The 21,178-nt window shown below is 38.8% G+C and overlaps 1 protein-coding gene across 1 annotated transcript in view; it reads right to left on the reverse strand.

Moving 5' to 3' along the window:
- The window catches only part of LOC125232229 (dipeptidase 1-like), a 55,153-nt gene extending 36,263 nt beyond the window's left edge, over nt 1–18,890 (reverse strand). The window contains exon 1 of the mRNA XM_048137870.1: nt 18,494–18,890. Coding sequence (XP_047993827.1) covers nt 18,494–18,652 — 159 coding nt within the window. The 5' untranslated portion in view covers nt 18,653–18,890. The remainder of the gene's footprint in view (nt 1–18,493) is intronic.
- Between the last annotated feature and the right edge of the window lie 2,288 nt (nt 18,891–21,178).

The raw sequence follows: 21,178 nt of genomic DNA on the forward strand, positions 1-21,178 counted from the left end.
GAAATAAGCATAAGCTTGCAGTGCCCTTCACTCGGCTCCATAAAATTAAAAAATCATCACTGAACTGTCTTTTAATCGATTTAAACATTATGTAAAGCGTATACTGATCTCTAAAGCCTACTATAGCACACAAGACTACATGAATGATGAAACACTGTGGGATACAAGTATTGCTGAAAACCATTAATTATATAGCTTATTAATGATGATATTGATAATTCAATGTATTTTTACACAATTTTTTTGACATTTAGAATTTATTCTAGAAGTTTTTATACTAGTATTTTTTTATACAATTTAGATTGATATCATTTTATTAAATCAATGTAGTTTTAAAACAATATTGTTTATTGCACCAATAAATTGCTCTGATATTTAGAATAAGATGAATATTGTACACTGTTGACAATTTAAAAGTGCTTATTGTAAGCCTATTTGAATAAAGAATATTTTGATTGATTGATTGAATACTGGTTGAAAACGGTGAATTGCCTATTATTTTCAGTGACAATTTTCTGAATTCGAACGCCGTGAGACTCAAAAATCGGCCCCCTGGGCATAAATTTTCGGCGCACTTGGGAAGAAGATTCACTACGTAATAGCAGGGGCGGCTCACTCTGCGATTCTATCGCCGCGCTACAAGTACATGCTGGCGGCCGCGAGTTCGCGGCCTACTCAGGGGTGGCGCGCGTTCTCACGGAACGCACGCTCACACTTTTTATTGTTACTTTACGTCGCGAGTTTTTACTAAGGTTTATATGCGATGTCGGCGTGTTGAATGGCTAATAATGCTTAGTTAAATGTCATCATGAATAAATAAGACAATTTCACACATCTACTAATGATTAAGTCCCACGGAAAAGTTCAATAAGTCTTGTGATGTTAGGGATTAAACAAAAATATATAAATACTGTATATTATATACCAAGAGAAAATTATATACCTAAGAATTAAATATGATATAGTATAACATTTTATCTGATTGTTAATTCGTTTTAATCTATAGGCAACCCTATCCTCCGTAGCTGCGCACGTGCGGCTCGTTTCTTTGTTAGAATTTTGTAGGCATAAAGGCGGCATTTCGTGAACATCAGAGTAGTGGGTCTTCTGTACTTGTACTATTATATATTCTGTGGTAATAGGAAAAAGTCGCGAGCGTAGCGAGCGCGAAATTTTTTTCATAGTAATGCCGTAATTTGAAGATTAACGCAATACAAAATTTATGGATTTCATCAGACAGAGTGCGAAAGGGACAAATGGTTGAACTTTCGTAGTCGAACCCTAGTATAGTTACGTGTGGCTGAACGTGGATATCATGTACATAAAATAACAAACAAAATGGGGCACTATAGTGGCCAAGTCAGGAAAGCAGATTCGGAATTTGTCCTAACTAAAAGAGCAGATAATTATAAATAGTAAGTGCGATTTTTTTTCCTATTGACTCGATTAATTAAGACAACCCGCCAGCGGCGAATCCGCGAACTTTCAAGCTTTTATCGTCTGCACTCTGCAGAGCTGCGGTCTTTGACACATTTTGGGGTATTTTGATTTCACAGGGCGCCTATGTTCATCACTATTATTTTTATAATAATGCTTAAGAGTTAATTAAGAGATTAACTGCGGACTCGATCGTCACCGTCGGGACGCCCATTTCGGTATTTTGTCACTAAGTGATCTGAGTGCTTTGAAATTCGCTCACCATCTGCTGCGACTCACAAAATTGCGCCTCCCTGAGACGTTTTGCGTCTTTGGCTTTATGAGGAACTCCGCTTTGGACTATCGGGTAGACTCATATACCCGATTTTGCATTTGTATAGCGACGTAACTTTGCCATTCGCCGCACAATGTGGTTCGTCAAGGGCTAGAATCCTCCCTTTACGGCGCCCTAGCAACAGCGCCCTTATGAATGGCAATATGGTGCAACTTTTCACTTAATCTGAATTACAAATCTAGATTTTTAATAGGTGGATTAATTTCCGAATCCTCTGGCCATTTTGTGATATGTGCGCGCCCACGCAACGTATAATTTTTTGTATGGATTTTTCCACATTCTCGATTTTGGCGCCCCCTTACCATGTGGCGCCTAGAGCGGCCGCTCCACTCGCTCTACCCTTAATCCGGCCCTGCCTAAGGGGGGGGTTTGAACCCCCTGAACCCCCCCCTTATATACGTCCTTGTAGCCGTGGACGGATCTCTAAATCATTATGTATGAGTCCCGAGACGAGCGGCTTGATGTTTCACAAGACGTTAAAGTGTTTCTGCGGACGGTCAAATCTTCGGTAAGGTTGTTTTTTAAGACTAGGTTTTTTTCTAAAGTAGGTAGTTATTATTTTTTACTGCAATGGTAAGGCTCCTAATATGATAAAATGATAATGCATACTCTGATTCACTTTTGGAAGATCAAAGTTACATTACTTTTGTAATGTAGGTACACAATTTTAAACTTTCAGGAACCTCAATCATGTGCTATATTTCAAAGACATGACATGACTTAGGAAAAATATTAGTATTGTGGTTATTAGTTATTACCCATGTTTTCCTTATACTTCATGAATAGTTATTTGTTATACAAGGTGGCAAAGTTGTATTTTAACGCCGAGTGTGGAATTGAAAGACGAGCAAGTGAAAGGATTCTATAGTTGAACCACGAGCGAAGCGAGTGGTTCGAGAATAGAATCCTGAACTTGCGAGTTTTTTAACACACGAGAAGTAAAATACATTTGCACCCGAGTGTAACACAAAACTTTTCCCCTCACTATAGCGAGGAAACTACAACGCAAAAATTGCGTTTATCACTGCTTCCAGTAGTTCCGCAGGTGGTAAATCATCTTTATAACTGTATTCACCTACTTTTATCATTTTTAAACCAGTTAATTTGACTTTATTCAAGGTCAAATTACTTTACCCACTAGTGGATAAAATGCGTTTTTACCCGCTGGTATTAAAGGACAAAACACGTGTTTCCGAGCTAGTGAGGGGAAAAGTATTTATCTATGAAAGTATACATACTCATGTCGTCTCCTAGTACTCAACTGTTAAAGTAGTCCCAAACATTTCAAATTTTATTTACTTTTAATCAACATAAATATGATTCAAAGTGAATCAATAACATGACCATATTCGTATTTTACGAGTATTAAGTTTTCATTCGGCCTCGATACGTTCCATTTCATATTTCTCAGCTAGTAACCAATTCAAATCGGAGCTATTGAGTGAGCTCACACTCCCACCTCTATAAAACCAAATAGCCGATAGAGATAAAGTGCAAGCGATCAAATGAAACGGTAGTCAGAATAAATAGTGAATAGAGGGTACAAACGAAGGCGGGCATGAAAGGAGGTAAAGGTATCAATTTTTGACGAGGAAAATAAGAAAGGTCGATACAATCTCGACGGTGGAAATGCGCTTTCAATGCTCAGCCAGTTCTGACACATGAATCACGCGATATTTATTTTCAATTTACAGAGTGGGGCCTGTAACAAAAGCAAAAAATTAAACTGTAGGCTATTCTCCTTATACTGATCAACATTTGTTCAGCGACTTTTAAAAATAACTTGTATTTTGATTTTTATCACCCTTGAAAGTTTTTTCTAAGAGGTAATGTATTGCGAATTCTGTTAAGTGTAAAGTGTGACTGACAACGTCAATGACAACAATAATGGCGTCCATTGAAGCTAATATTTATTTTGTATGAAAAGTTAGAAAATTAGAGACTTCATGATTTTGTAAAGTCGCTAAACAAATGTTGGTCAGTTTAAGGAGTACAGCCTACAGTTTAATTTTTTGCTTTTGTTACAGGCCCCACCCTGTATATGTAGTGAATGGGTTTTATAACGTTTCGTAACAGTTTTGTGTACCTATAATAACATTTTCATCACATTTTTCTGTTTAAAGGTATCATTGCGTCTACGTGTACTGAAGCATAATGTACTATTTTAGTCCCAAGGGAATAATGGATTTAGTTTTAAAAATTAATACAATCCGTACAATACTTCAGGCAAAGGATGTTTCAATCTGCCAAGGATTTTTATTGCACAACCAAAATTTTACTATTAAGCTATAAAATATATTATACGGTATGAAATATGAATTTTATTTATGTTTTACAATTATTTCAGTGTGTTTTGCATTGATTTCGTAAAATTTAACTCAGATAAATTGTTATAATTTACAATCTGACAATATGCTCTCTACTCGCGCTTGACCGCGTGCGTACGCGAGGCACCCACCGTTGCCTAGCAACGGAGAGTACAACAGATATTTAAATGAAATAAGTACAATTTTACTTTAATTATATGATTTATATACTTTTTTGAACGTTGCATTTAATTTATATGCAGTATTTTCGTGTTTGTTTTCGTTCAAAAAGTGTTTGTTATCAAAAACAATGGATTTAATATGAATAATCTGATGTAGATCAAGATACACTACTGGTCGCAACGCCGCCGGTTGAAGGTTTTGCCTTATGACTGTTTCCTCTGTATTTTTCTCTCAAATGTGATGAAAAACATTGTGTGTAACTCGGGGAGTATGAATATTACTAACTCGAGTCTTTAAATCGCTCCGGCAAGCCGTCGCGATTTAACTTACTCTCGTTAGTAATATTCAACTTCCTGCCCTTGTTGCACAATGTACTATACTGGTCTCCTATCATATTCGTAGTTAAATACTCTCCTACGATGCAGAAATCTCGAAATCACATCTGGTTCCGACTTTTTAAATTTAAAGGATACTAGCTTTTACCCGCAGCTTCGCTCGGGTTAAATTCGCAATTTTGAAATGCTCCATACAAACTTCCACCCCCCATTTTAGGGGTTAGAAAGAAACAAAAGTAGCCTATGTCACTCTCCATCGCTTCAACTATCTCCAATTAAAAAATCACGTCAATTCGTTGCTCCGTTTTGCCGTGAAAGACGGACAAACAAACAGACACACACACACTTTCCCATTTATAATATTAGTATGGATTTCACCAATAAAAATACCTCTCATGTGTACAGAGTGCGCACTACCTACTTCCCGTGGTTATTGTAAAAGTCGATTGTCGGAGGATTGTAGAAGTCGACCGTTTGTGGTATCGGCGATGGGCTAGTAACCTATCACTACAATATCACAATTTTGGTTCCTTTCAACGGTGTTAATTGATAAGAGTTTACACTTGAGTAGTAAATGTGTACCTACTAAAGCAGTTTCGTATGCTTTGCCTACTTCTTTTGTATGTATGTATATATGTAACATTATCTAGGTAAACGAACCTTATTGTCGATGACGCTTATGGCGTTATGAGCGACGTTCGTGTACAAATACGACGCCGCGTGACGTAAGCGCCATCGACAATAAGGTCTCTTTACCCAGATAACGTCACATATGTGTGACTATAGAATAAGTCTGGAATTAATATTAACATTCCAAGCTTGTCTCATTGTGCTAAAGTAATAATCCATCAACGAGTAGACTACAGCGAGTTAGTCGCTCCGCTCTAAAATATTACCTGCGCACAGTAAATTGTCACACAAAGCGCAGTGTATCGCGCACTCTCACGCCATCGCCATCGCCACTGCAGCCGTTTATGCACGTTTTATCACCTTGTCACATTAGTTTCGCGGCCCGCATTATATCACCCGGGAATTTCCTTAATATCCCGAAAATGTGTTGAAAATGCTTTTAGTGCTATAAAATTGAGTGCCAGCTGAATTGAGATGTAAAGAGCAACGCGTCCTGGAATGAGCTCTCGTGTGAGAAATTTTATTGCTCGGCCTAACAGTCCCGAATAAAACGCCGGCTAAAGGGAGACTCATGTTTCAATACGGACTAAACGAGTGTCAGTTAACTTTTCTCACACAGTCATTAATATGTGCAATACAAGCATGTCGGTCATTTTTCCTCATAAAAATTATGTAAGGTGCATTAGGGTAATTCCGAATGACAGAAATGCTCTGGTAATTCCGAAAGGGGAATCTTGATATGATGGAAATAATGGTGATTTTTGTGCGACTTTCGAAATTAGACGACTTTCGGAATTACCCTAATGCACCTTATTTTAACTAGAAGTAAGGATGTGAAAAATTGTCCGCCAAAACATCTTAAATAGGCTTTTGCAGTACCTAGATTATTTAATAACAATTTTGAAATTACCGTGTGGTGACGGGTTAAGGATTTCACCACCCCCTTTCTTCCCGTGGATGTCGTAGAAGTCGCTGTGGGATTTGGCGTAGGCGAGAGGCTGGCAACCTGTCACTGCAAATGTCACAATTTGGATTTCTTTCAACCCCTTTTTGACAAGAGTGGCACTGAAACTTAGTAGTTCATGTGCTCTGCCTACCCCTTTATGGGATACAGGCGTGATTATATGTATGGATGTATGTAATTTTGAAATCACTTATCCAACATGTCATGCTTAAAATGACAGATAAATAAGATTTCTGACTTTGTTTTATGAAGGGTTGGGTTCCTAAAGCACAGCACCGTCTGTTTTTAAAATCTCGTGATTACTTTTATCGTAAAATATTTTTTTCTATTCTGCAGCGAATTTAGGTTAAATCAACGGTTCCTATTTGTGCATTTAGCGAGTCAGTCATGGGGGAAACGTGACACAGAGGCTGATTGATTTATGTTCATACATCTATATCGACTGGCTGCGAATACGGGCAGGGGTCTACGGGTGTGCGTAGATTTTTGTGGATTTATTGGGGTACCTACTTATACCTATGACTGGAATTGTCTACTTGCGAAATATGCCCAAATTGCCCAATATACTGTAACTATTAACTAAAAGAGCCCAAATTCACTTTCCATTCCATGTATGTTCTTATTTTCTTTACATATACTAAGAGAGAAAGAGGCAGGATCCAGTGCCGGCCCGTGCGCGCGATCAGAGTAGAGCAAGTTTGAGTTTCAGCGCTCAAAGTAAAAGTTATCCATTATTTATTAAATATTAAATTATACACAAAACCATATAAACTAGTAATACCTAAAACAATAACATGAAAACTAAAGTAAACCTATGAATAAAATTAAACCTATAAATAAAACTAAATAACAAACTAAAACTTACCTACAAAAATACCCCTGTTATAAAAAGAAAACCCCTTCTAATAGGTCGGACTGCGGCATGGACCCCATGACGCTGGCGGCGTTTCCTCTTTGTATCGCCAGTGAGATACGTTGACAGAGGTACGCGCCAGCCCTGGGGTCCCCTGTGGTGTCGACCAGCCGTGCCTTCGGTTTCCAAGTGCTTTGAACTTTTCTCATCATCACGCTTACGCTCCTTTGACTCATACAAAATTGCGCCTCTCTTTACGATTTTGGCGCCCCTTTACCATTTGGCGCCTAGAGCGGCCGCTCCACTCGCTTTACCCTTAATCCGGCCCTGACAGGATCCATCGAAAAAAAAAATAGATTATTTTAACAATTACAAATTTAAATTGGCGGATATTAAGCCAGTTGTATCAGGCCAGAATATAGCAGCTAAATCAGACTACGACTTTAAAAATGTTTAAAAATATATTCAGTAAAATACGTGGCATACGTGCATTTTATAAATATAATACTTATAAATTTCGAACACTCATACTCGTAACTTAAAACTTGTAAATAATGGAAGTTTGAGGAAAACAGACCGAAGGAACCGAAAAAGAATACAATTGTCGTAGCAGTTCGACGTCTACGGCGTAGCAGCGGCGTAGCACTTCCGCGACTACATATGGCAGCTCGTAGCACTCCCGCCGAGGGCTAAAAATGGGCTCCATTCTCGTACCCCAATTCGATTGGATTCAATTTATTATTTTGAATTGGTCGACCTTATTATTATTTCTTGATTTGTTTACCTATAGTTAGTTCGAAATTTCAGTTATTTTTGATTAGTAGATATTTAGAAATTATCAATTATGTATTGTAATAATAAATTATTCCTTTATATTTAGTTGCTTTGTAGGCCTAAAAATAAGAATTCCTTTGGCAGGATTGGTCCTAAGGACTTAAGGATGGACTTAACTAAGAATGTTTGATATATTTTTAGGGGGTGAATCCCAAGCATTCTTTGATTTATCATTAAAGCTAGTTTTGTATCGCTGTCGTAAAGTTGAGGATGCTGAATTCATTCTTGGGATAATAAAAATATGTTAAATTTATAAAAATAACTTTTTTTAAATCTTTTTTACGCTTACGCTCACGCTACTCTAAAATTTTATAAAAATATACTTTAGTGCCTAGCAGTGGCGGCGCGTGAATATATTTGGAAGGCAACACAGAGCAAAAAATAAAAACCGGCCAAGAGCGTGTCGGGTCACGCTCAGTGTAGGGTTCCGTAGTTTTCCGTATTTTTCACAAAAACTACTGAACCTATCAAGTTCAAAACAATCTTCCTAGAAAGTCTTTATAAAGTTCTACTTTTATGATTTTTTTCATATTTTTTAAACATATGGTTCAAAAGTTAGACGCCTTTAACTACCTTTTTTTTCCTTTAGGAGCGATTATTTCCGAAAATATTAATATTATCAAAAAACGATCTTAGTAAACCCTTATTCATTTTTAAATACCTATCCAACAATATATCACACGTTGGGGTTGGAATGAAAAAAAAATATCAGCCCCCACTTTACATGTAGGGGGGGTACCCTAACAAAACATTTCTTTTCCATTTTTTATTTTTGCACTTTGTTGGCGTGATTGATATACATATTGGTATCAAATTTCAGCTTTCTAGTGCCTACGGTTACTGAGATTATCCGCGGACGGACGGACGGACGGACGGACAGGCAGACATGCCGAAACTATAAGGGTTCCTAGTTGACTACGGAACCCTAAAAAACGCAACCTACCTATATTAGGTACCTTAGGCGCCTATCCAAGTGCATTTATCATACAGTCCGCTATGAAAGCGCTTAAAAAAGCCATCTCTCCGCTTATAACTTATATTTACTCGCGTGACATTTCTTTATTTCGAATGTTTGCGTCGAAAAACGTGTTGATTCATTTAGTAAGTAATCTATTATACAACAGTCAAAATGAATTAACGTTGCCATTACTAAACAAACCAAAGAAAGTCCTAACTATCTCTTAAAAACAGGTAGTATCTAACCTTGAAACTCTGGCTTGCACTGTCACTAAAACACGACACCGAAACACTCCAAATCATTTAAATTTCACTGATATATTGCACGTAATGAGCAAGTTAATAAAAAAACTGAGAGAATAACACAAAACATTTGAAAGCACACGAAGCCTCGGTAACAAGCGGGACGCAAGTGTTGCAGTGATATTATTCCATTTTCACCCACGAATTTAAAAACCTTTTCATACAAACAAAGTATATCTGATGAAGAAACGTTCATTACCACATTACTAAACTTATATTAAATAAGATTCTCGGTTTTTTAATAGAAACTATCAATATTTAAAGGCTTTTATTTAAAACAAATATATGTGCGATAACAAAATAAAATTTTACCCATTAATACATTTTTTTTTTTTTTTAAATACATTTATAATTTTAGTATGGCAATATTTAGCATGCAATTATTACACTGTAATATCAATCTTATTTGTTTCACTCGAAGCTTTAAATTCAAATGAACAAGTGCGAGCCATCGAATGTTGTGCGCTTGGCTGTCTATGTGTTCCCAAATGGCGGTCACCCTTCTCTGTCATCTCAATCCTGCTATGAGTAGAGTAAAAGAGATAGTTGCGCCCAAATTACGTACATAGGAGTTCGCGATAGACAAACACTCACACGCGCGGACTTTGTGAATGTGTATGTGCGTGTTTTCAAATATAAACCTTATAACGCATTGTTTACGGTTTGTATTCAAATGAATAACTCGATTAGAAGCCGAGTTGCTTTGGAGTTTAGTTGAGCGACTTGAGCGGGCTGTTTTTATCAGCGTGTGCGTGATTTTTGTATCTGTGTGGAGTGACCATGAATGAATATGAAAGCTTAGGCATAAGTAGCTTCACTTCGCGTTCGCGCGCCCGATAATTTTAGGTACATATTTGAATTTAAGCAAATGGTGATATTATTTGTGAGGCAATACGTAATGTTTTAATTATAACTATTATAAGTATATTTTTTTATTTCAATGGTGGTTTGTAACTTTGGTATTTGTTGCGGAACATCTAGGGCAACTCGGTGGGAATTGGATTGTATGAGCGCGCCGCCACTGGTGCCTAGGATTAAGGTTTTTAATAAGCAGGTGGAAATTTGTATGGATGATCAATAACGGCTGAACTGATTTAGATGGTTATTGAGTTTTATTGGCGAGGAAAATATCCCTTTAAAATTGAAAAGAAAGGTACAGGTTTGTATGGGTAAATAATTAATAAATGAACCAATTTAGAAGAAAATGTACGTCACCATCTTAAATTGACTTATAAATGCCACGACTTGATTTAGGGACTAATTTAAATAGTTATCACCTTAAACACCGTTGACCATAAACCCCCACAACACCAAACGCTTTAGCCAAATAGCAGACCACAGCGTGACATCACATGTCATTCTAACCAATCCAATTTCAACTGCATCCTAGTAATTTGAGAATGTAGCCCTTGAACTCGGAATGCGGTTTACACGCTTTTAGCACTTGCGAAACTGAGATGTAGGGCGTTAGCCAATGAGCTATTTTAATGGCCGCCCTACATTCACGACATATGGCATTGTGAGTAGACGGCTGTAAGCACAAGTTCATTTATTTTTATAGGGGCCTGGCGTGTCACATTTTATACTGACATTGTTTCTTACCTGCAGGCCTAACACATGATGGCCGCGAGAGTATGTCGCCGCGAGATAGACTACCTGTCCTTATGTCATTAATACAATTAGACAAAGACGTGTCATCTATCTCGCGGCGACATACTCCCGCGGCCATCATGTGCTAGGCCTACTGTGATAGGAAATGTGTCTTGAGTGTTTTTGCAATTGATTATCACGTAACGAGGCATTTTTTATGTTTTCAAAATTTGACGCCCTAAGTGCGTTTTCACATTATCCGATCCGATATCGGATGTCGGAAGGATTTCAATGGAAAAAATCCAAGATGGCGCCTGTAATGTATGGGATATCGGTCCGACATCCGATATCGGATCGGATAATGTGAAAACGCACTAAAGCTACAAGCTGTGAGCAACAGACGGACTAGCTGTAAGTTCACATTTTTGACACATGACAGCGTCCACAAAACGTAAATTGGCGCGACCTAATGAAATTTTAAATAAAATCCTGTAATAATATTTTAAAACGTCAAGTACTTAAAAACAATATATCGCTTACTTTAAACATAATCTAACACATGTTACATTTTTGAGGATCTTCTTTACTGAGTATTTTACGATATTAATTTATCACGCAGGATTGACTTATTATGTCATTTCTTTGTCATCTTTCATTTTTATTTTTAAACTAGTGCTGTGGCAGAGTCTGTCACAGGTCTGTCATTTCGATTCAAATGACATTTCAGTAAGTTGATAGAAATCGTATATAATAAGTATTTATCGAAGCAATTCTAACAAACATAATCACAATTAGTTCGCGTTAGATTAGTACCTTTAGACCTCCCACATGGCTATAATTATGCTCTCTTTATCGTCAAAGATCAGCTCACATTCAAAACATAATAATTTTCAAAATATTCAATTGAATTTAAGACTGCTGAAGGATTTTCACAGAAGTGGAAATAATTTAAAACATAGCACGTTATTCTGCACTAATAACCCAGCAACCAAATAGCCATTTAGCTTCTTAACTTATTAACAAGACGCCCCCTCAGCAAACTCGCTGCTAATTCTAAGTAAGTATCCCTGTTTATTTAATTACACACGAGACAGTTGAAATGAGTAACGCCTAACGGGAAACGTTTTCGGCTCATTTATTATGTGGTGTCATTAACGAGCAGCCAACTTGGACAGGGACAATCGGTAAATTATTATAAGTAGCTCTGGCTACTAGGTACAGTCGAGCTCACGAACATCTTTACGACCCAAAATCACAACACCTTATAAAACAAAGTCTCCCGTCGCGTCTGTCTGTGTGCCTGTGTGTGTGTGTATATGTGTTCGCGATAAACTCAAAACTACTGAATGGATTTTCGTACAATGTTCACCTATGAATAGAATGGATCTTGAGAAAGATTTAAAAAGCTTTTAAGCTTTTTAGGGTTCCGTAGTCAACTAGGAACCCTTATAGTTTCGCCATGTCTGTCTGTCCGTCCGTCCGTCCGTCCGTCCGTCCGTCCGTCCGTCCGCGGATAATCTCAGTAACCGTTAACACTAGAAAGCTGAAATTTGGTACCAATATGTATATCAATCACGCCAACAAAGTGCAAAAATAAAAATTGGAAAAAAATGTTTTATTAGGGTAAATAAAAACCCCCCCTACATGTAAATTGGGGACTGATATTTTTTTTCATTCCAACCCCAACGTGTTATATATTGTTGGATGAATAAAAATGAATAAGGGTTTACTAAAACCGTTTTTTGATAATATTAATATTTTCGGAAATAATCGCTCCTAAAGGAAAAAAAAGTGTGTCCCCCCCCTCTAACTTTTGAACCATATGTTTAAAAAATATGGAAAAAATCACAAAAGTAAAACTTTATAAAGACTTTCTAGGAAAATTGTTTTGAACTTGATAGGTTCAGTAGTTTTTGAGAAAAATACGGAAAACTACGGAACCCTACACTGAGCGTGGCCCGACACGCTCTTGGCCGGTTTTTTATCTTGTCTACGATAAAGTCCGAGATGGCGTTAGTCTATCTTTTACGGATAACTCATCATTTTCATAGACATATACCTACTAGACGTGTGCGCCGATCACAAAACGATCGGCGGCGGCGTTTACCAAAAAATCGGCGGCGGCGGCGTATTTTCGGCGTGAAATCGGCGTTACCTTGATTTTATATTTCTTATTTAAAAATCGTTTATTTGTTATTATTCTTTAATTTTTTATCAATACAGGTGTACTATGTATACTTTTATATTAATTATGAGTTTAAATAACACATGTAAATAAACACGGGATAGGAAAAATAACTTATTAAATACCTTTTTGACCAATTTTGGCTTCAATTAAAGGATTCCTTCTCTAAATGATCATGAATCTACAAGCGACTCTTTATTTCATCATCATCATTTCAGCCATTAATCGCCCACTGCTGAGCATAGGCCTCCCTTCGTGTACGCAACTTATCCCGGTCCTGGGCTAATCTCATCCAGAAGTGCTCTGCAGTTTTTCGAATGTCACCCACCCAAAGAGCCAACGGATGCCAGGTGCTTCTTACATCCGATAGCGGCCACCATTCGGTCAACATTTTGGTCCAGCTGCCATCACTCTGCCTGGCAACATGCCCCGCCCAATTCCATTTGTGGTTTGGAAATGACGTCACCCACGTCCCGCACCTTGGTGCGGCGTCGGATCTCGATATTCCTCACTCGATCTTGAAGCTTAATGCCGAGTATGGTGTGCTCCATCGCTCTCTGTGCTACCCGTATCTTATGCACAGCATTTTTAATGAGCGTCCATGTCTCGGCACTGTATGTCATGGTGGGCAGGACACACTGGTTAAAGAGACGAGTATTCAAGCATTGTGGAATTTGTGGAACATATAAACGTATTGTTTGACCGTCTCCAGATTTTCGGCTCCAACCGGTATGATAGAATTCGAATCTCCAGTGATGTTCGACATAACCTTGGTCTTGGACATATTCATCTTGAGACCTACCTTTAAAGAAGCATGGAATAGACTTTGGAGATCATCCAGGGACTCGGCAAACAAAACAATATCGTCGGCGAATCTTAAGTGAGACAAGAAGATACCATGGATGTTGATACCGGTTCTGCCCCATTCAAGCATTTTTATGACATCTTCCAGGAATGCCGTAAAAAGCTTGGGTGAAATATTGTCTCCTTGTCGCACGCCCCTTTTGATGGGAATCGGTTCGCTTGTTTTATGGAGACGAACTTGCATGGTTGCCGAGCTGTATAGCTCCTGAAGCCGATCAACATAGCGCGCATCTACAGAACAGCGATGAAGAGCGTCAAATACGGCCCAATGCTCGACACTGTCGAAAGCCTTCTCATAATCGACGAAGGCCATGCACAAGGGCCGATTGTATTCGTGACATTTTTCCATCAACTGTTTTGCCGCGTGAAAGTGATCAACTGTTGAATATCCGCTTCGGAAGCCAGCCTGCTCGGGTGGCTGGCATTCGTCGACTTTGTATTCGTTGACTTGTAAATTGGGCCTCTCAATTACGTTTACCATTGGCGGGAGCGCTGTGAGAGGATTCATCAAAATAACAGCGACTATCTGATTTGCAGCATGTTAGTAGCTGGGTGATGTTATTATATAATTATTATAACCCTAAGGGCTATCAGCAATCCAGCATGAATGCAGTCTGAACTGAACATTTAATTTCAACCTTTATGCTTGTAGGAGTTGTAGGTTATTGTAGGTATATGCCAGAAAGCTGCTGAACCATGCTAATCTCTAAAATGGGTGATAGACGTACGAGCAAGTACGCGTATTTAAAGATTTCAAAAGGGTCGGATCGTGTACGACTGACACACAATCTATAAAGGTCCTCGCGCCATAAGTACACGTACTTGCTCGTACGTCTATCACCCGCTTTATAATACCTATAAAAAAAAGAAAGTCACAACCTTACAACAAAGCTGATTTTTATGAGGTTGGGACTGCGCTGAAAAAGAGGTCGTTACATCGGTGACCTCTTAGAAGCACACAACTTCAGCACAATTACAAGAATTCTATCGTTATCACTGTCGAGGGAAAAAGAGCTTTACTGAACTATGCTGAACGTCCGGCATATAATTCTTGGCGATTTGAGTTGGACGCAGACAGTTTATTAGTTAGGAAATGCGGTTCTGTTTTTGCGTCTTGGACCACTGAATAATTTTCCATGTGCTATACCTACGATACGTACAGGAAATGTTTGCCGAATGCACTTAGATCGACAGGCCAAAGTAGCAACTGAATGGTTACCGCAGCTTAGCCGGGGCAGAGGCAGACCAAAAAAGGAGATAGCAGGACGACATGACTGGCAGGAGCGGGCATCAAATCGTGATGAGGGGAGGGAGGAAGAAGAGGCGTTTGCCCAGCAGTGGGACACATATTAGGCTACTTAAAAACACGATACGACCAAATGAGTTTGGCATTTGTCACTGATTGAAATCACAGAGAATGGAATGAAAAGATTCATTTCCTGCAGAACCAGATCTGCAACGAAATTAGGATCATGCAAAATGAAGCAAACCTGGGTTACCTGGGGGAGTAAGCTGCAGAAAACAAACGCCTGCTATTCAATCAGCTGATTTACAGTCTTACACACAGCGGCTATAAGCAATTTGCCGCCGCGGTGGTGGGCAATAGGTATTTTAGAACGGGCAATATTTCAAGGAACCATGAAACCTTGAATATATTACACACCCAAATAAAAATACAGTAGAAGATCCAACAGGGAAAGTTCTTGGCTCTCCACATATAATATTCTCGTAGATACTGGATACTATAAACAATTGTATCAAGTCCTATGCCAGGTCAAAGTCATCACAAATCTCCCCACATATCCGGTTTTGCTTGCCATTATAACTTCATATTTCGGCGGTTCCTCATCTTTCTTAGTGCTCAATATAGGATATTTTAATAAAAGTAAAGTATATATATTGGAAATTGTAACAAATATTGCATGAAAGGTCCAAAAACGTAATCGAATACGAATAGTTTGAGCAGTTTATTAACCATCAAGGTCACGCCGATTTATAATCGGCGGCGGCGGCGTGGTCAAAATCGCCGGCGGCGGCGGCGCGCCGGCGCGGCGCACACGTCTAATACCTACACGGCTTTATTGTCACTGTCTTAGAGACCTGTAATTAATTATATATTTAGTATTTATTTTGGTGAAGATGTTTGTGAACTCGACCGTATCTAGTTTAAGTCGGGGAATAAAATACACGATGTAATCAGCATCTGTTTACGCTAATATTAAAAGTGATAAAGCGATATGAATAAATTTGAGTTAAGGCGAGGCGTAAAATTAATCTAAACACGGGCGCTGTATTATTCACTGCCTCGCGCTGCTCCGTGATGAGCTCTTAACGTACCGACGACATTTGTAATGGAAAGATGAACCTTCTTTGAAAAAATGTGTATTTTGTATTGTATATTAGATACCACCTCCAACGCACCTCCAACACCTCTGGTGTTTCGGGTGTCCATGGGCGGCGGTGATCGCTTACCATCAGGCGACCTGTCTGCTCGTTTGCCTCCTATCCCATAAAAAAAAACTATCTGTGATCATTTCTTGCGTACAGTCGACCAAAAATGTGGTTTACCACCTTACAGTTGAGGTTCGTTAGAACGTCATGAGACAAAAAGGTCTATTTCCCCTTGCAATAATATGATGTCAGTGACAATTGCTCTCTCTATATATGATACTTATGTCATGCCATGTGTCAAGTCAACCTTAGCGATCGTTAGAGCTCGCAGAAACTTTTGTCAAAAGTGGTAGATCACTTTCTTGGCCGACTGTACCTAACCCTGTATAGCCGATGGTGTTGAATATGACATTTAAAAAATTTATTGATTCAACATCTAATGTACCTTCATCTATCTATCTAATGTACCTTCCTAATATTAAAAAATAGACGCAAAAGTTACCAACGTGTACCTACATCATAGAGACGTTTACGAGTGTTTTTAACAGTAAAGTGAAACGCTTCACCATTTTACTGGGACCTCTCAACATAAGTGGACCTAAAGTCGTCACGAGGTCCAATTAAACTGGCCCATTAAGGGCAGGTGCGAACGTCGTAAGTGTCGGTACCTAACGCATAACGTGAACCTCATTTTTTCAAAAAGCTGATGTAATTATTCTTCCTACCTTTGCCGCACTTTTGCGGTATTAGGTATGCATACGAGTAAGTAGTTAAAACAGAGAGAGAAAATCGCCTATTGAAAGCTAGTCCCTACGTAGGTACCTACTTGTGGTCATAAGGTTATATGAATTTGCTAACTACTTATAATTTGCGGGACCAAATTTTCTATACATGGTCACAATGTTCATAACTATTCCAAATTTCAAGTCAATAGCATAAGTAGTTCTCGAAATATTTAGTAATGTGACAGACAGACAGACGGACAGAGCGGCACCATAAGGGTTCCTTTTGTACGGAACCCTAAAAAGAATAAATAAAAATATCGTATTAGGTCCTTTTTTACCAGGCTGTGTTATACAGGTGCTGGTAACAGGTAGGTAAGATACTTAGTTAGATATTTACGCCTTTTTAGATATTTTTTATTACAATAATTCAAATGCAATAGGTAAATACTCATTTCGTAAAAATATTGTTGCTCCTATTTTATTTTGCTAATAGAATCCTTATTTTTATTTTGATACGGCTCTACAGAGTGGGGCCTGTAACAAAGGCGAAGAATTGAACTCTAGGCTATTCTCCTTATACTGATCAACATTTGTTCGGCGACTTTTAAAAATAACTTGTATTTTGATTTTTATCACCCTTGAAAGTTTTTTCTAAGAGGTAATGTATTGCGAATTCTGTTAAGTCTAAAGTGTGACAGACAACGTCAATGACAACAATAATGGCGTACATTGAAGCTAATATTTATTTTGTATGAAAAATTAAAAATTTAAAGACTTCAAAATTTTTAAAAGTCACTGAACAAATGTTGATCAGTATAAGGAGAATAGCCTACAGTTCAATTCTTCGCCTTTGTTACAGGCCCCACTCTGTATAGCCATTAATCTAAGTATATTTCACATCCCAGATACTAACGTTAATTATTCGAGTACCAATTGACTACCTATATACACAGTATACACACTACACAACCATCCTGATTTTATGATTCCGAAATAATTGATTGGAAAAATTAGAAGAATGGAAATATCAGTGTATGAATATCAAAACAAGTGTAAGAAATCTGAAATACTTATATTACCCTGTTATTGACCTGACACCTACCTACTGTACTCATATGCAGTAAAGCAACGCAGTCAGTACGGCACCTATACACCCGAGTTCATTGACATGTAGTTATTTAGTATTCAACAGCTCCGCATGTTTATTAAATACATAAAATATGCTTTATTGAGAAGTTTCATGTTAATAGAGACTAAATTTAATTTGGAAAAAGAATATGGATAAAGTAAGAATGTATACTGAATTAATTATTAGTAATATTTACATTAAATGGTTAGGTACTCAAAAAGAAGGGTCTATTTACATAATATGGATAGGTCTTGGAATTACGAATGGGTGAAGAATGAATGAAGAGTATGTAACTCTACTTAATTTAAAGAAGGTCTTTAGGACATATGAATCATGCCAAAAAACAAAGAAACATGTAATTGTTAGTGAGCGAGATGGATGCGTACAGTAAAAACAAGACAGCGTGAAGACGGCCCCTATCGGGCCGCTGCAGGTGGTGGCATGCGGACGGTGAGCACATCGAGCACACGTACGTGGGCGTGCGGCGAGGTGATCGCGCGGCACAGGCAGGCGTGCGCCGCCGGCGCCACCTGGTAGTCCATATAGTTCCCGTAGCCCATGTGGTCGCACGTGCACGAGCAGTTCTCGATGTGGTGCCGCAGCTCCAGCTCCACTTCCCAGGGAGGCTCCATGAGGCCTCCGCGCGCCGCGAATGCGGACCCGGGCCGGGCGCGGGCCGCACCTGCGCGCCGGCACCTGCCCCGCCGCCCGCCGCCCGGCGCCACACAGCATACACGACCACTAGCGGAGGCTCGCGCGGGCCTCGGGCGAGCGCCGGGCCCGGCCACCGGCGGCCACGGAGCGCGGAGGCGCGGCGCGCGCGGCTAGTCGGGGGCGGCGCGCATAGCGGAGCGGCCGGCTGCCGGCAGGGGAATGCCGCGAGCCCGGCCGAACGCCGAGTCCGCGCGCCCGGGCGGCCCGGCCGCGCCGGCGCCCCGAGCTCCACGTGACAGCCCCGCGCGCCGCGACCAGCCCCGGGCCCTCCGCAATGCCTCGCGGCCTGCGACCTGCGGCCCGAGACACCGCCACCGCCGCCGCCGTCACAGTCGTCGTCACCTATACAAACACCGCAACATTTATTTACCGACACATCGAATTGAGCATCATACCATACAAAACATATATTATGTAAATGCGAGTAATAAACTTTAACGAGCAACGCACAACTGTTCTGTTTGTATTACGTTTAATGATGATCTGTTATCATCACGTTATACTTGTAATGTTTGTAAAACATGTGTCTTTATTGTTTAATTATTAGTATGAACACATATCGCAAGGCAAATACATTTTTTTACATTTTTAGGGTTGCGTACCAAAAAGGTACAAAAGGAACCCTTATGGCGACGCTCTGTCCGTCTGTCTGTCTGTCTGTCACGTTTCTAAATATCTCGAGAACTACTTATGCTATAGGAATAGTTATGAACATTGTTAACCTCACACAATTAAGTTAACAAATGGAAAGTATTTTTTTTTTATTTATTAATATTAATTACAGAAAATGGCCTAATGAAAGGGGGGCAAACTGTAAATTTCAAGTAACTAGGTCAAGTGGGGTATCGTTAGAAAGAGCTCAAACTGTACATATCAAAACTATTTTTTATAATTTTTTGGTTGTGGAAAAAAAATGTTTTTTGAAGGAAAATGTAAAAAAAACCGTTTTATTTTATAAAAAACCTTTCAGATTTACATTTTCAATTTCAACGCCCTTGCGGGTCCCAGATTTCTATACATTTTCGGTAACAAAAAAGGAAGGTTTAATACAATCTACATGGGACATTTTGGGAAACCTAGTGGATCTTGCTCAGCATCATGGACTCTATCAGCCTACCAATTTTTATCAAAATCGGAGACGTGATCCAAATGTACAAACTTAACGGGAATTGCACATCCCATAAAAATCATCTTCCATACTAGCTCGCGCGCATTAGTTTACTCAATTTGCCGATAGATGTCACTGTACGTTGAACGCTCATTTCCTACATCGCGTTTTTCCTGATATAATAAGGTCGGTTTAGGAGCGTCCTTGCGACATGTCGTAAGTCGTAAACTATTGAAGTCGAAGTCTTGATTTTATTTGGACGTTGTCTAACAATAAAATTGTATATTAAAATATTACTTGTTATGTGGGAAATTGAGTTCTATGAATTTTTAGGATTCAACTATTGAAAGTTTGTACGGAACCCTCGGTGAGCGAGCCCGACTCGCACTTGACCGATTTTTTTTTATTACATTTATTGTATTAGTGTAGGTACCTACTTACTTAAAATATCCATAATCTAATCCAGGGTTTTCGAGATGTTACGAACAAATTACAAACTTTTTCTTATAAAAGCTCGTAAATTTTCATTTCTGTTATGAAAATACACCGATTGATATCTCTAGAGTATAAACTTCCGGGTTGGGAAGATATCATTCATTTATCCCTCAAAGATTTATGTGAATAGGCTGTAATATTGTAACGACATTATTTCCCAGTTTATGTTAGGGAATGACGAGAATCCGCATCGGGAGCTTTCCCCAGTTTTGCGTAAAAAATCTGTCTTCGTTCGTTGTATGTAGGTATATAGTAATAACGTCAACACATTTTATTGGTCAATAGTGGATTTTCTGTGACGGCAATGGTTTACGAATAGTATCATCTCGACTCGAGTGCAAAAATAGGAAATTAAAGCAACGAGTGTACTTAAAGGAAAGGGCATAAATATGTAATACTTATGTAGGCAATTTATTTAAACTTTGTACTTTCCCACAATACACGTGCAAAACTGTGAATGGATGTTCAGCGATTTGAAATTTATAATAATGTCTTCTTCAAAAACGTAACGTAAATTTTACCTACTCGTATATATCGTACCAAGAGCTAATACTTTGACGTATCTTACTTAACATTATCTTATAAAGTTCAAATCGGGCGTTAAGTAGGTATATTACAGTAATTGGCATGTGTGAGCCGATTCGATCTTATTTAGAAGATCGCTCAAATTGATTACTGATGCCACGTAATCAACGTAGTCGTGCGTGGCATGCGCCAGAATCATCAAGTTAATCGGCAACACCGTAACAAATCCGTAATAAAATCCGTAAATGCAAGCTCACTAAACCACTAGGTAACTCTTTAAGATTAGCTTAAGTACTTAGCTGTTTATCCTACAAAC

Source organism: Leguminivora glycinivorella, chromosome 12 (assembly GCF_023078275.1).
Source record: "Leguminivora glycinivorella isolate SPB_JAAS2020 chromosome 12, LegGlyc_1.1, whole genome shotgun sequence".
Taxonomy (NCBI): Eukaryota; Metazoa; Arthropoda; class Insecta; order Lepidoptera; family Tortricidae; genus Leguminivora; species Leguminivora glycinivorella.